The sequence below is a fragment of the Pinus tabuliformis genome, chromosome J (assembly GCF_031772625.1).
Source record: "Pinus tabuliformis cultivar Carrire ecotype Pingquan chromosome J, CPIR1, whole genome shotgun sequence".
NCBI lineage: Eukaryota > Viridiplantae > Streptophyta > Pinopsida > Pinales > Pinaceae > Pinus > Pinus tabuliformis.
The window spans coordinates 256335945-256353719 of NC_142295.1; the positions used below are offsets into that span (position 1 = coordinate 256335945).

Genomic DNA, 17775 nt, shown 5'->3' on the forward strand with positions numbered 1-17775 from the left:
AAAAGAAGGACTCTGCCTCATTTTTCGTGCCCATTCCTGGTTCCTCCATCTGCCGCCCGGTGCACTGGTGAAATGAATGTTTATATAAGTTCCCGAGCAGATTTAACAAGGAGTCAGTGTGGTGTGTTGGTAAAGTTGGTAGTTTGTTGAGGAGGGGTCGGGTGTTCAAACCCCGCCCCTCTTTTTTTATACGTTGAAAACCATATGCATATATATTTAGGAGCAGCATGCCCCTTAACCCCCCACAAACCTCGTATCGGTGGCGTATTACCCTTTGTTGGCACGTTTACATTTTTGGAGTACCATTATACGTTGTAAGTTAGGCCGTATCACATGTTAATGGATATGGTGCGGAGGTGGTACACCATACGAGGCCGACCCACGTGTGTCGGGCGGGTTCGATCCCCGCCGGCCTCACATAACATTGCATATGGTTGGGGCGTGGTTCTCGGGGTGGCGGGGTTATGGTCGCCCACCCCACATGGTTTTTGGTTGGCCAGTTCTGGGGGCGACGGGGTCATGGCCGCCCGCCCCATTATTATATAAATTTTGTTATATGGATATGAGGGGTGGCGGGGGTGGTGGCCCGCCACCACATATTTTTTTTAATTTTTATTTTAAAAAATAGGGCCTTTTAAAATTATTCGGATTTTAGGCCGAAGGAGACAAATTAATCGGGCCACAAATTCACCCAGAATTTGGCCCCCGGGTTCTGTCCAAATTTTGGCCTCCTTAAGCCTGCCCAGTCAGCAAAAAGTCAACCGAACTTTGACTGCTTCTAACTTTTGCATACAGACTCGGTTTGATGAACCGTTCACATCACCGCAATTAGGACGACGAGATCTTCGCTCTAGCCCTGGTTCAAAATCATTCTGATCACTTTAATTTTCGAGCTTTCATGAGTCCTCTGTCCTGTGTGTGTTTCTGGAGCCACCTGGATCAATTGTGGACTTGTGCTTAGTTTTGGGAGGTAACATTTGTATCTTTCCAATGGTTGATATGTTTTTGTGTTCATGAATTGTTGATTTATTGACCAACCTATTTGTTTTGGTAGCCTAGCCCATGGGGGCACTTTTGCCTAGGGGAGAGGAATCCAACTATTTGGATCTCCTCTTTGACATTTGCTCATATCCTAGGCTTGGCTTAGGCTTATGTGTTCTTGGTTGAACAATAAGCCCATCCTTGCCATCATATGAGCAAAGTCTCAAAGGTTTGTTAATCATTGTTTTGCAAGTATTGTGGTTTAGGGTTGCAGGGTGCCTTACAAGCTTGAAGGTGATGAGGTTTTTGGCTAAACCATCCATCTAAGAGAGCTAAGCAGCCCCAATCCAAAGTTATCAAACGCCATCCAAGCTTTATAGAATATCAACCAAAAAGGGCTCTAAGGCCCCCAAGATTTGCTTCTCTCCATCATCAAATTTCAAATATATTTCTTGGTTACTTGTTTTGGTTTATCATTGAATATCAAAGTGTTAGGCTTAACATCAAACCATTGTCCCAACAGTGGTCGGTTTTGCTCTACTAGGAACAAGCTTGCTTGTTCCCTTTGAGCAACAATTTGAAATAATTCTTCGCTACCTAATCTGCTTCCTCTCTTTAGGTTTGATGCTCTATTTTAATGATGGACTTTGGTGTTTTATTTTCTAACTAATACACCCATTTTTGTTGTCCCTTTGGCAGAAAATCAAGGCGGCCTGTGTTACCTTTTGAAGGCTGACCATTAGCACTGTTTGTCAAATTTGTGGATTGTCCCTTGGGCAGACTTTTGGGGGCAGCGATAGACAGTTTAAGGACTGCCTTTTAGGCAGACCTTACCTTAGTTCAAGGACCGACTTTTTGTGCCTTTTTGGACGGATTTGTGATGCCTCTTTACCACTGATTTTGGGCACAAAGCTGTGGCATAAATTAAGCAGTTTGGGTGAGGTATTTGACACCCCCACAAACACCTTGAAGGTTGCCCACGAAACTCCAAGATTTGAAACCCTCTTCAAGAATTTCATTGAAACTTTGTAGAGAAATTTACCTCCTGGATTCATCCAAGAGTTGCTTTGTAACTTCGTTCTCCATTGTATTTGATTCTTTAATTTGTTTGATTCCTCTTCAAAGAGGTGGCTATTTGTAACTTTCTCAGTGTAATTCACTAAGCATTTGGAGAAGGCATTTTGTCCTCTCAAAGGATTTCATTGTAAACTTTTCTCCGATTCCATTCCTCATCCTTCATTTTATAAGAGTGATTCTAACAAAAGTAAATTTTTGTAACGGTCATCTCAAATTACAGGCAGCATAGAAATATTAGCATGCATATGATAGCTACATATGCATGCATTGCATGCATTGCACTAGTATACATATTAACTTATTATGAAAATTTCGCAGTAAAGGATAAACGAATTAATTATTGAAAGTTCTAAGTGAATACCTAACTCACAAATATATTAAATATATTGAGTGAGGTACTTCATGTATGTACCACCATCATAATATATATAACTATACAAAATTAAGGGGAAAGACAATGTATTTTACAAAATAAAAGGGAATATAATATATATAGTGCAAAAATAAATTGAATATAATACATATTATATAAAATAAGGGAAATACAATACATAATATACAAAGGAATTATAATATATATTAATTGTTATATAAACTAAAAGAAGAAATTATAAATATACAAATAAAAGAATCCATATATATATAATGCAATCAAAAGGGATCATAATATAAAGTCACGAGGAGTTATAACGTAGCCAATGAAGAAAATAAGATATAAATGCTTTATTAAAAGGAGTTTGTTGTCAACCATTGACGCAGGTGGCAGATATCTGCTCAAACTTAAACTAAAGTTTATCACCTTATCCCTTTACTGGAGGAACCTCGAACAAGGGGTCATAGTTTGGAGGCAAAACGGGATTCTATATAAGAGGGGGAAAGGAGGAATACAAGGGGGAGACAGGAGAAGGAAAGCTATGAAATCTTAGGAATGAGCTAGAGGTCGAAGAAATTTGTAAAATTGAGCCTCTGTTCTTGGAGTTTTGGGCATAGGGACCAGAAGACTTTGATTTCAAAGTCCTCTGGATCAGGGAACCGGAGAGGTTGATCCCAGATAGGCAAGGTGGATTCGGTCAATTTGGTAGCAGGTGACGATTAGGAGCAACAACAGCCGGAATCCTCCAAACAAAATAACCAAGTATTTGTATTTAAATTTTGATTTCAGTTAAATTTTTGGTTAATTGTAAAAAAAATTAAGGCATTTCATTATTGAAAAAATAGGGCATTTCAACTTTCATTGGGAGCTTGGGGATTTCTTCCCCTTGGCATCCCTTTTTCCCCATTTGGGGAAGGTGCCTTTGTGTGTTGCTTGAGTGTCTCATTGTCTGCTTTGATTTACTTAGGTAAGCTAGTTAGATAACCACTACTTTAACTTACTTTTCTTTATTGCATTCAAACACTCTAGCTTAATCACTTCATTTTACATGCTACATGGTGAATGATCTTGGGTGGCCTAGCTCACTAGTTTTATTGTCTTTTCATCTTGTTATTATTTCATTTCTTTCATAGTTGGTGGATTAAGCTACTTTCACATTGTCTTGCAATCTCATTGGTTCGATTTGTCTAAATTCTTGAAATTGCTTTACTTTTCAAGTATCACTTTGCAAGCAATCTCTTCTTTCAATCATTGCACTAACAAAACTAACTCCAACTTAAGTTGGTTGAAGTAGACAATAGGGACCCTACATCCCCTATTGACTCCTCACTCTGAGATCAGGGCCCAGGCAAGGGTGAGGTCTGGGGAAACAAAGTTCTTTAAAATTTGCTTTAGCACTTAGGTAACTTAAAATAAACCAAGAAAACTCTCATCACATTACAAAATAGGTACTCCACAAAGCAGCATCATCATTTACATTTGTGTTTCATGTGCTCACATTTGGAATGGGTCTTTTATCTTGATTAGATTTTATTGACTTGCAACTATCACATTTATCACTTAAGCAATTTTCCAAGTTGATGAGCATTTATTCCATTCTAAAGCACTTGTCTCATTTATTGCACTTGCTAAAGTTGTAACTTGTCGGCATTACTTTTACATCTATCTTGTGGCACTTTTTTTTTCTTTCCAAGCTATTTTGAAAAAGTTATATTTTTACTTGGAATATCCTTAGTAAGTAGTTATACTCAGGCACTAGTTTTATCTTGCTATCTTTATGGATGCATGTGTTCACTAAAGTTGTAATTGTAACTATATATTTGAGGTGTATATATTCACCTTGTATTAACTCTTAGGAAACTAACTTGCTAGCACTCAGCTAGTTGAACCTTAGACATCTTTAGGGTCTACCCCCCTTGGCTTCGCTAAGAAAAAGCCTAGCCAGAGGAGTTGAGAAATAGGTGATAGCTTCAACTCGAAACTTGCCCCCAAGGCCATACCAAGTGTAGTTAAGGACTTTCTCCACGACAATCCCAAGTATGGATTAAGGCGGCAACGGGTTGTATTGTACAGAACCAATCGGTTCTATGTTAAAAGGTCGGTACACAAACATTATACAACAATCCCCTTGAGTCTATATAGTGACAATAAAATCTCCCTTGGATATCCTCAATCTTGTTGAAGAAAGTGTAACTAGGTTCAGTATTTACAAATGTAATTTTGATCTTTGTACTTGTCAAGAAAAAGAAATATTATTTTTGTAAATTATAAGAATGAGTTTCTTGCTCATTCCATAGGTCTAGGAAATTCAAAGAGTCAAAGACGAGTGTAAAGAGCTCTTCTTGAGCATATATGTAATGTATACATGTCTATAAAATGGTGTCTAACAGCCCTCCAACAATGACAAGCACAATCCTCTTCACGTCAGCTAGCAAATAAATTAAATAGAAGTCATGTCGGCTTGCAAAAGGAGACACAACAGTTCACTTGGTCAAGTTGGCTTAATATGGAGACATAACCACTATATATACCCAGCTAGGGTCACCGCAAAAGAGCAGAACAAAAACTCGCATTTCTCTGAGATAATTCGGTTGGGTACAGGTCTGCAATCCGCATTACAGGAGGGCACAAATTCGGACTTCTCTGTAACTTCGGGAGAGGACAGAGACTCGCATTCTCTGTGACTTTTGGATGGTTACAGGATGGGTACAGGTCTGATATCCTTGCAGTTCGGATGGAAAAACAGTGAGACAATTTCAGATAGATGCCATAGAGATACAGTCTAAGGTGCAATAAAGAAGGTCTCGGGTCTCTGTCTCGGCATATAGTCATGATCTGGGTATACCTTATGAACAGTCCTCACATTGACACACATTGTCTCAATATACACTGTGTCTCGACATAATACTCTATCAACATACTTAACACAGTCATGTTCTTGGCATAATAGTCTTGATCATAATCCTATCAAAGGCCAGATCATGATGAAGATCTCAAAGCATTACATGAACCAAGGTCATGATGAAGAACGGTATGATGACCTCGTTGATATGGTGAAGATCTCTATGAAGATGCAACAGTGATGTTCTCAGTGATGGCAGCAGTAATGAAGATCTCAGCAGTGCAGTGATGATGATCTCAACAATGACAAAGAAGAGGATTGGTGTCTTGGTCTTGGAGTGGCTCAGTAAGTCAAGGGTCATGGTCTTGGTATTCGTCAATTGGAATCTCTATAAGAAGAATTTTGTGTGGGTTTTCCTCTCCAAGAGGGAGAGGTTTTGGCCCTGGCAGAAAGCCAACATTTTGTGTTCTTGTCTCTTTGTTATGGTAGCTATTTGATGAATTAAAGAAGACACACTAACATTAAAGAATATGCTAATAAGCTAAATGTTAAATATCTCACAAATAGTTATCATGCTAAGAAGAATCTCATTAACTCCATGCCCTAGATTCTTCAACATGGTATCAGAGCTATGGTTGCAATCAAAGTAAGGGCAGAAAAGAGACATTTCAAGGATCAAGTTTCTAGCAAGGCATCAAAGAAAGCAGAAGGACATCAAGATCTGCATTAAAGAAACAAACCCTGATCTTGATCAAATCCTAGCAATCTACAACAGCAGTCTACATCAGCAAGGGTTTTTGTCTATGCAATCAAGGAGAGTCTACAACAGCGAGAACTTGTGTCTCCACAGTCATCATCAAAAGGCCACCAAGACCCTCATCAAGATGTCTACAAAACAAGATAGCTCGAAGGATTTCAAAACGAAGATCACATCAGCTTGGAGAAAGCTAAAACCCTAGCAACAATCCTGATCTACAAAAGAAGTCAAAGCATATTGAAGAAGAAAAAGCACTATCATCATCTTCAAGGTTATAAAACCAAGGATCATTTCCTTGCCATAGAATAAAATCATCGAAGGAAAGCAGCAGAGAATCCTCATCAAAAGGAGCAACCTTTTCCATTGGAGAAAGGCTTTCCATCAAAGAGAAGATCATCCAAGAGGAAAACTTCAATACATCTTCTCCAACAAGCATCAAAATGATCAAGTAGAAGAGTTCATCTTCACTTGTTAAGTAAGTATCTTTCATTTTATAATAAAGTTTGGTTAATTGACTTCGTGATTGCAAGGAGATCTATGGGTTGGATAGGTCATCAAAAGTCCTTGCATGAAATTAGGAGGATTGTCATAATCCTCATAGATAAAAGAAGTCAATGAACATATCAAGAAAAAGGTCTCCTTTGAATTCACGGGAAGGAACTCTTAAGGTCCTCTCATCCCTACATAGCAAGAAAGGAGACATAAAAGAGATATATGAAATGCAATGAAGAAGGTCATATCACTTAGACTTGGTTGAAGGTATCAAAGAATGAAGGAATATCTTCATGAGATCTCAATTGAGAGATCTGGGAAAGATGATAAGAAGACAATCATCATTGTTCTAATTGATAAGCAAGACAACAAATGTTCATAAACAAGAAGGTTACCTCATTCAACAATTTGTGATCTCTATGCTAAATAGAGAAAGACAATTTGAAGGCAAAAATGTTGAAGGTTAAAGGACTCAAACATTTGCAGAAAGGAAAGAAAGTTTGGTCCTCAAGCAAGACAAAGAGGTGTTATGGAAAGATTGTGAAAAGAAAGCTCATATCGCCGGAAAGATGGAGGAAGCTGAAGAAAAGGGCCAAGGAAAGAGGGAGCAACAGATCTCCACTATGATTAGATGGCCTCCCTCACAAAAGGGGTCCTATCATAAGCTCCTAAATCTCTAGATATGACCATGATATTAAGATGCATCGTGGCATCATGGAAACATTAGAAACAAGAGCTCGTGACAACACCTTGGGAATCATGAAGGACTAAATCCATGGCAGTTAAACATGAAGGATATAACTCTTGGTAACCTCATTGGACATTGAAGGAAAGGAAGGATTCATCCAGGACAGGTCTCATCATATATCAAGTCAAAAAGGAAACCTCTGTCAAATGGGGATATGCAAGATCTTCAAGATTCTCTGATGGAATCCTTATCAGAGGATTCACTAATCTAGAGAGGAAGCAAGTGTTTCATCAAGAACTCCAACTTATGGAATTCATGGATGATGTTATGACGACACAAGAAAAGAAACAGATCTAGTCTTCAAGAGCCTGAGATTTGTCGGGGAGAGAGTTGTAGTCGCTAGGAGTGCTAGTCTAAGCAACGCAGAGCAAAGTTGGCAGCAGTGTAGATAGCACAAAGCAGAGGTCAGCAGCAACGCAGTAGATTCAAGGGTTAGCGCAGAGACTAGCAGCAGTCAGTTCCAGCATTCGCGAGGTATCATATTGAACACAGTTAGTTCAGTAATTTTGGATATTTTTCAATTGCTTCTCTTAGCGATTGAGTTGCAGTACGAATGCAGTGTTAGCAATGGCAGTGCTAGCAACATAGCAGATGCAGCATTTGAGAGAGAGTTGTAGTACAGATGTAGCATTGGCAGTGGCAGTGTCAAAGGCAGCAGTACAATTGCAGTAGCAGTGCAATAGTTGGTGGACAATGTGTCAGACATCAGCAGCGCAGAGGACGATGCTTCAAAGTCAAAGCAGTATGCAGCAGCAGTATATTGCTAGAACACATCCCTCGCTAAGAGGGAGTGTTGATTTGGGGTAGCATCGGATGTGCTCTAAGCCTCAAATTTTACAGGGAGGCTTGGGCAAGTGCATTCCAAAGAACCCAAAAACCGTTTTGGGAAATTCCACCCAGAGACGATTATATTAAATTAATTCATATTTTTAATGGGGTTCCTACATCTAAATTTAAGAAAATTAAAATACTAATGGGTATTAATCTAATTGTGGTGAATCTTCTAGAAAAAGAAGGAGATCATGTCAAAACAATTTGAGCCTTTGATCAGGAGTTAAACTAGGTCGTTGGTTGTCCAACAAGAAGATATAAGAAGGGGCTTGAGGGTCATTTGGAAAACACACCAAGAGAGATCAAGAAATCGATTTTCTGAAGTAAGAAATTCTCAGGAGGAAAATTCGATTGAGTAGATCTCTTGCAGTTGAGGGGCAGGGATAGCTTCCTGAGAGAGAGATTTTCTCAACCGGAGAATCATCAGCAAAGAGAGGCAGAGGGTGATCCAGTAGCCCAACGCAGAGGTTGACGCAGGGCTGACAGGGCCACGTAAAGGCAACGAAGAGGGTGAGAGAGAAAGTCGAAAATCTAGCAGCAGAGTCAGTTTCAGTAGCCGGAAGCCGAGGTGTGATATTAGGAGGCTAAGAGCAGTGACCCTGGGCTACAGATTGATTCCCCAGTTGGGTGACACAATGCCTAGGAGAGTTGACGTTGGGAAAGCGTAGAAGCAACGCAGAGGCAGCACAGGGCCTACTAGGGGCACCTCATCCAGTGACCAGATCAGCCGGGACTTTTTCTCAGTGATTGTGTGAGGTAATCTCACAAAGCTTCTGCTAGTATTTCTCTCTCTATAACTAAATAACCCGTGAGGTATTCAGCAATGTATTCAGATTTTGTTATTGCTTAATAATAATAACCCCTCAGAACTGCTACACCGGTTTTCCCGCGTTGGGTTTTTCCGGGGACTTTTGTCCAAAAATAATGGTGTCCTATGTGTTTGTATTTCCTTGCTCAATTTCTATGTTTCAGAATCATATTTAATTTGGTGTAGATTGCTTCAGTAATTTACTTCAATATTTCAAGAAGAAATCTGAAATAAGTTTGTAATATAATTTACAATCTAGGTGAAGTAGATTCAAGTAGTTGCAGTAGGATTCCTGAGATTGTTAGATCTGGGAATTTTCACAATCCCTAGTCATTCTAGGTATTTCCCCTTTCAAGAGGAGAAGGAACTAAGATAATTTGGAATTGTTACTTTCTCCTCTTTACCAAAATGTACATGAATCTTCTAGATAATTACTCAAATTCTATGTTACTTACAAAAAGTACATTCTTAAATCGCCATGTTTGAAAAGTTTCTCAAATAAGCATGGAAGGGTTTTCTTACTTGTCAGCCAAGATGAGTCATTTATTAATTTCATATCTGACAATCTTAGATGATACTTATAACATTGGTTTTTAAATAGGAGAAGAAGTTACATATTTCAGATGAATAACCTCCCTCTCAAAGCAAAATAGTTTATCGAAGCTACTGTATACCTCTTCAAAGTTACGGTGATCTATCGCGAGACGTTTAGTTGATAGCTCTTTCAAAGTTTGTTGTAAAATCATGCACGCCCTCTGAGAAGTAAGAATGTCAGAAGACAAGAACTGCTCCAGAAGATTGGAAAACAACTCCTGCCTGCAAAAGAAAACATAGAAATGAACTTGAAACTGCTGAGTACATAATGCACAGACGAAACCACTGCTAAAAATCCAGTTTCATTATTATTAAACCCACCTAGAAATTTCAGGCAGTTAATTATTTATAACAAATGCAATAGAGCATTTTCTTCTTTTCAAAATGTTTCCTGATAAATATCTGAAAACATCATCTTCAATTGATAGAAAATAGAATATACGCACACTAAAAATGACATAAAAAATAAATTGTTTAGCAAAGATACAGAAAATGAGATTTAGCTGGAACAATTTTGGTCATCAATTTTGCCAAAAAATATATATGAAGGTTGTGTGCATGCATGAATGATCAGTTCAATGATGAGACTTACATATATTCATGGCAAGCCATCTAAATGTTATGAAGTAAAAATGTATCCATAATGATCTACAATTGTAGACAACCTCACATATGAACATGAAAATCAAACTCTTTGTTTTACGTTATAATCACAGAAGGTTTTATGAAAAAATCCAACAGGATACTCTATATACTCATTCATAGATAGCAATGAAATTTGTTCAATAAAAGTAGATATGTTGGAAAGGTCTTTTTTTCTATTGTGGGAAGGAAGAAACTACTAAAATTAGATGAAGTAATTCAACTATGGGAGTTGAAGGCTTGTCTTTAGTAAGTAAAAAGTTGGACAGAAAGTAAAGGCTGTAATTTAGTTTAAGAAAAGCATTCTATTTGTCCCATCTTCATTAAATTAACCAACAGTGATTACTGGGAATGGACAAAATTGATCAGAGAATTTGAACTTCCACACTTGTTGTTGTGTATTACTTTCATTCAAATTTTCTCGTCTAGTTAGCTATGTAGAACTATTTGAATTGCTTCATTCCTTGTTAAAACCTTGAACATTTTGTTTTACAACGTACATTATTATCCATAACAAGAATTAGATATATAAGTATAAGCAATTAATGCAGTAATTAACATTTTTAAAAAGGGCTTAGATACCAAATAAAGAAGCCATATTAACCTAGAAAGGTGCCCTCACATAGGAGTGTCAAATGTTGCTGCAGCTATTTAAATCTCCCAATCCCTGAAATACACACTCCCAAACATAATTATTGAGAGATAGCATGTAAATGAAGCTGCTTGTTCATGTGATGTTCCTACTTAACAGTTTTGCTAAGTAATCACAATTTTGCACAATTTTGAGTTTTGCTAAGGAGGACTTAGGAAAAGTGGGTTAGGAGGGCCCCACTTTGCAATTTTTGCTAAGGAAGCCTCATGTTGACCACTGGAGTGGTACTTGAAGATTTTCTAATGACTCTGTTGACCACTACATGTCAACGACCCATAGCAATACACCCCCTTTTTTCGCAAAAAGGATAGCCCTGATCGATGTGTCTGTACCATCCAACTATCATCATCAGCCTGATCATCATGTTATAATGTAAACCCATTCTGCATGAATATGGTGTAAATAATCTCAACAGAACCATGTCATGTAAGTAACAACCTAGGTAAACCTACCTTGCTAGTGACGATCTCCATTCTGGGAGGCTTTTTGTCTCATTGATCCATTCTCGGATGGTCGGCAGAGTTTTCCCCTCCAGTCTTACTCCAAAGCTAAAATGGATTTTGTCGCTAGGATCTTAGGCGAGTCCTAGTGTTCTAGATCGAGTCTATGTAAAAGTGATTTGGGAATAATTCTATCTATTTGGTTAGGTTATTTTATTACAAATTGTTTAGTCTGTTGGATTATATTTGTGTCGCAGAAATGGGTAGTCTATGAGGGTCTTTTACAAATGGGTTATCCCCCTTATGATGTAAAAAATATGAAAATCATGATGTAAAGTGTCTTGAGGATTGGAAAAATAATTTATCCCCTCATAGGTTAATTAATTAAATTTTCTAGCCAAAAATTAATTAAAATCCTACACCAAAAATTTACTTAATTCTAGGTCCTACGTAAATTTAAAATATCCAAAGGCAAAATTCGTCGGTCCTAAAAAATTAAATTTCAAAAGGTCTCGGGACTAAGGTAAATTAATTATTTTGATAAATTTTAAACATTTGATCCCTAGAGTTAAGTCAAAGTCAAATTTTTGGGAAAATTAACTCAAAAAATCTATTTTTGAGTTAATTAAAATGCATTTAATTAAAAATTTTGAATTTCCCCAAATATGTAATTATTTCGATAGATGAGATTAAAAGAAATTTTAATCTTCATCAACGGTTGAGATTGCTTTGACGAGGATCACTCGAACTAGCCGTTGGAGGATTTATCTTTAAATAGGAATTCATTTGTCAGTTGATCTATCCGATCTCTAAGTCGTGTGCTTAACAAGAAGCTCTGGTGTAATCTTTTTTCTGGATAATAAAGAAAGACTTTGGGGTTAAATTCCGTTGGTGTTACTCTTCATGGGAATACTGTAAATTGTGTTATTTTCATGCATAATTTTTTCTAAAGTCATTGATGATAGCCTCTAAAGAGTGATTTGAGTACAGGTATCTTGCTTAGTCGTTGGGGTTTGAATAATAATTTAAATTTTGAATGTAATAGCAAGTATCTTTATTTGTCTAAATTTTATTATTATTTTATCACTCTATTTTTAATGGCTTGATTGAGTTTTGCAAGGAGCTTTTGATTTAGATCATCGGGCATTAGGGGAAGTTTTCAGTTGAACCAGCCAACTCCCGATCCGTATTTTCTGAAGAGCTCAGCTAAATTAGCTCTAGGCTTATCATAAGATTTTTTGTTGGTGATGCACGAAGGGTTTCGAGTTAGCACCTCCTTTAAAATTTAAAAAATCTTTTAATTTCTCTGCAGCATAATGATAGATCTAGCTACTTAGAGCCTTCAGCTTGTAATTATTGTAATTTAACTAGTTTTTTCGTTTTTCTAATTTCATCATTGTATATATCGTTTCTAGGTGTTTCATTTTTGTCATTACAGAGACAAATCTAAAGGAGAAAAACTGTTTGAAGCCAGATCTAGGCCTTGGAGGGTAAGATTTGGCCTTAATATCACTTTATAGGGATATTATTCAATCTTTTTGCAGTCCAAGGGTTTTAAAATTTTTAATCTGGAAATTTTACAAGGGTTTCAAGCCCAAATCCGAAGCATAAAAATATGTTGGTGTAAAATTTGATTTTTTTGGGTTTATTTTGGGTTTTCTAAGGCTATTGTTGGCTACCTGGGACTGTTGCCTAGGGTTTTTATCTTTTTTGTTGCAGACAATTTCGAAAATTTCTTTTTTAAGAAAACCCTTATCCCTCCATTACCCCAACCTTCATCTCCCTCTGCTGCGTTTTTTTTTGCCCATTCAAAATTTTGAATTGTCTGCAACAGGTTATAGAGCCCTCTCCCTCCTTTCCGGTTTCCTGCAAAATTGCGTCCTCTCCTCCTGCTCGTGGCTGCCTCCTCATCTAATCCGCCATCTTCCCTCGCTGCCTACAAAACGCTACTCGAGATCCCTGCTATCCCTGCGGACTTCTAACACTGCCTCTCTCCTCATCGTTGCAGCCCTCGGCCATCCTCGAACTTGCAACCCTTTCCCTCTCTTCTGTCTATAGCTGCCATCGTCCCTTCCTCATCAACTTGTGCACTGCCTCCTCTCCCTTGCTCGAGCTCCTCTTTGTCGCCACCAGTCTGCCTGCATACACAACACATCCATTCAATTGCACATTTTTGTTTTTGTTTTATCTTTTATGGTATGCGTTAGGGTTAGGCTTCACGATTATTCGATTTTGTCTTTGTTTTTTACTTTTCAATTTGTTTTAGTTTGATTTTAAATTTTTTCTTTTCTTTCTTTTTTGGCTTTGTTTCACATTTTGATTTTTTTTTTTTTTTACTTATGATTTTTTTATTTTTGTTTTGATTTTGATTTCATTTAAAATAAAAACAACAACAACATAAGAAAACCTAAAAAATTTAAAAATTGTTTAGCAACTTTAGAATTGCTAAGGAATTAAATCAAAAGGGGAATTTGTGCCCTCACATTTAAAAAAAAAAATTATGTGGCCTATGGCCCATAAAAATTTAAATTTAATTAAGTACTTTTGATTTTTATTTTTTGGTCACATTAAAAAATTTAATTTGCCACATTAAATTTGCTTCATAAGCTTAGCACATTAAACTTACCTAAGGGATAATTAAAATTCTAATCTAAAGTTCCTTGGTGTCTTTTGTGTTAAGTGTAAAATTTTAAATTTTGTGGTAGTGATTTCTCTATTGTCAAGTGCGATTAATGTTTTAAAATCATTGACTATAGGAGAAAGATAATTTTTTCTAGATCTGGGTTATTGAAGAAATTTTTTTCAAATCTAGAATCACTGCTTAGTACTTAAGTTTCATAATTCTTCATGGGATTTAATTGCTAGAAAATTTTGCATGATAAAATTTTGGGTATTTACATTTAATCGTTCATGATCGTCACTTTCGCCACATTTATAAATTGCTCTGGATAATTTGTTTTTATTTAGTCTATGGTTAATTGAATATAAAGGCACTGGTCTATAATCATTTCTATCTTGTGGTTGTGTCTTATTCGTTTGATCTATTCATCTCAGTTAACCAGGACTTGTCTACATCCATCAAGTTGTTCAACCTTAAGTCTCCTAGAGCCTGTGTTCCACAGGCTATCCTCATTCATTCACGTTAGGGACTACCCCCCTTGATTCGTCTAGGAGAGGGTCTAAACGGAGTAAGGATTAGAGTGACCGCCCTTACTCTGAGCGTTGTCGTGGTGCCTAGACACTTTGTGTGACAACAGACTCCATGCCCAAGGATGTACCAAAGGTTGCTTGTACAATCAAAGATCATCATATCAACAGAGTTTTTCAACTCTACTTCTTCTTCTCATCTTTTGCGGTTGTACTCAAATTCCACAAGCCCTGCGAGGACAATATAAAAATGATGCTAGTATGATGAGTTCGAGTCATGTAACAGGCCTAGGTAACTTGGGACCTTGTCATCAAGTGATTTTACTCTAGAAGGTTTTTTTCACTTGGTTAATTATCATTTTCCTCCAAGAATTTAATAATTAATTGAGTTTTTCCTCCACGCATAACCCCAAAGCCGGAGTACGGCTTGATGGTGAGGCCTTGGGTGAGTCCCAGTGTCTAGAGTCATTATATATTGTTATACTAGATCACTTGTAAAATTTCATGGAATTTGGTTAGGTCTAGGGGTCTTTTTTCAATTTTTTTAAATTTCCCGCAGGGTGGAAATTTAAATAAAATTTGAATGTAATATGTAATAAGTGATGTCTAGAGAAGTTGTATAGGGTATGTGTGCTCAAAATTACACCTCTCACCCTCGACTTTCTACTATGACACACTTTTTCTAAGTTTAGTGGGAAATCTAGCAATAAATTAAATAGAGAGAAATAAATGATTTCATGTGACAAAATGACATGGAAATGACTTGGAAATTATCTCAAGTCAAAGGACAAGTGGAAGATAATTTGGCACCTGGCATCATAAATTCATGGCTCACTCAAGGAAATCGAATTTTTTGGCATTAATGAAGCAACTGGTGACTTGAAAAATAGAATTTCCTAAGGAGTTAATGCACATTTTGGAATATCTCATGGATTGGATGGACTATTTGATTAAGGATTTGATGGAGACTTGTCTCCACTTCACACATGGCATCCAGAGGAGGAACTACGCATTCCTCAAGGAGATTTACAATGGGCTCATTGGAAGCATCTACATGAGGTGTCATCACATGGTTTGATCATGGAGTTTGACTTGAGTTAGCTACTAATTATCATATGGATGTCAAATAGGTTCGATCTTAGGACCTCCATTCAATGAGAGAGCTCGAATAGGTATGAGGGAATTTCCATAGGGTGTCTTGGGACACAAGATAGAATCAATGACTCACAGAGATACGTATCCTCAAGACTTGCATACAAATAGTCTCATAACTCAATACATATATATATGGCCTTCGCATACAGATAGCTAGCACGATTACAGGGAATACAAAGAGACTTGCATTAAAGGAGCCACAAAGGTCCCATAAAGGTTGTCACAAAAATTATATATATGCCCTGAAATAATATGCTACAAAAAAAACTTGGATTGTTTTTAGGGCATACCTCAAAGTAGTATCCTTCTCTTCACGTGCATTTTAAAGCTACAAATTTGCATATTAAAGAATTTTGCCATAGATCTTCAGATTCGGTCTATATTACAGGTCACTATAGCTCCACAAAAGAGTTTGAATGCCACATCAGATGTTATATGAAATCAATCACAAATCCTTACATACCTTCAGGGATTCGGCCCTCAGAGATGATTCGGTCCAAACTTTCACTTGCCTTGAGAGACTGCCTTTTAGTGCCCCCCCAGCTCTAATACCATGTTGAATTTTTATCTAGGGCATAGCTTAGAGTAATTTCCATGTTTTTCACAGCATCAAAACATTATTAGCATTATCTAATTACTTCTTTATACAATTATAAGAAAAATATTCATAAGCATGAAAGAGCAGTAGAAAATCACAATAGAGATATCAAGAAATCATGAGACACAAGACACAAAAAACAGACACACAACTAGGAAAAAACCCACAAGGGAAAAACCCAGAAAAAGTTCTTCCTAATGAGAGAGAGAGAGTTTTCAAATTCATTAATCTGTAATAGGTAATAGTAGCAGACTCATAGCCAAACCAATAACCAAAATCGTGATCAAGTGCCATGTCAAAATCCAAGTTCCTGAAATTTTGGCCCTCCCTAGAATTTTGGCCTCCTCCTGAAATTTTGGCCCTCCTGTAATTTCACTGGATCAGAGATGCATGAGACAAAATTGATGTGTCCAAATGAGGAGAAATGATCTCCTTTATATAGCCTTCAAGTGGGGGTCGAATGGGTGCCTCTTAGGGGCCCAGCCGACCTAAAACATCATGAGGCTGACTTGAAATAAATTTGGAGGCAAATTTAAAAATTCAAATTTCCCATTTCTTTTCCAAGATGAAAATACCGACCATGGCTACCATATTTTTCAACACCAAGGTCAATACGTCAATCAATAGGTGTTAGTGTAAATGAGTAGCAATAGATCGGAAAAGGCTTCATGGCAAAGTGCCATGGTCAAGGGGACCAATTGATGGGGACTCCACATACTTAGTGTACATCATGTAAATGGAGGGAGCAATCATGGAGGGATGAGTTACCCTGCTCCACCTGCTTTTTCCACCCCTTTAGCATGTCTTTTACTTTTTCTTGATAATATTTTGTATTACGGAGCATACCTCAAGGGTTAGAGTTTGCTCTTTATGACATAATATTTAATATTACCCCTTAAGATGAGATAGCTCATTGCTCATCGAGGTTGGGACATGCAAGGGTTCCTTTTGATGTAATGGAGCATCATGTGCTCATGAACCGGGTGATGGCTAATGAGAAGGGTAGAGCTCATGATAAGCTTTTGTCCACGTGTTGTTCTTATGTCCCATTTTCTTCTTTTTCTTTCATTGTGGCCATATTATGCTTTTCCTATATTCTAAGTTACACGATACGGGGAAACGGGTATGAGTTTCCGAAACAGGTATGGCTACGAAACGTGACCCCCGCAAATTTTGGAAACGGGGAAACGTAATATATATATATTAGGACATTTAAGAAATATGTGCAATCATAAAGCATACATGATACATTATAATTTATTACATTATGATTAAATTGCCCAATGTCAATGCATAAACTATAAGTCTCTAAATTTACATCACGTTTACTCATGAATGATCACATAATGAAAATAGAAATATCCAAAATCAGCCACAAAAAATTTCTAATTTCTTGTCTTGTGCTTGATTGGGAGTCTCCTGCTGCATAGTCGAACGGCCTTAGTGCTCTTGATTAGATACAAGTTCTATACCCTAGTACCCTAGGTGCTCTTGATTATTGGGAGTCTCCCCTACATATAGGGCTTGGTTCTCTTGATTAAATACAAGTTCCATACCTAGTACATGACAAAATCCAATGGAAACATTGCAATCCCCCCAATCCTGAAATCCTGAAAAAATGATAAGCCTGCTGGATTT

At 37.2% G+C, this 17775-nt stretch overlaps 1 protein-coding gene across 1 annotated transcript in view; it reads right to left on the minus strand.

The window, feature by feature from the left end:
* Positions 1-17775, minus strand: part of LOC149226741 (uncharacterized) — a 300204-nt gene that overhangs the window by 235693 nt on the left and 46736 nt on the right. The window contains exon 6 of the mRNA XM_089380285.1: positions 9584-9725. Within this exon, the coding sequence (XP_089236411.1) occupies positions 9584-9725 (142 nt within the window). The remainder of the gene's footprint in view (positions 1-9583; positions 9726-17775) is intronic.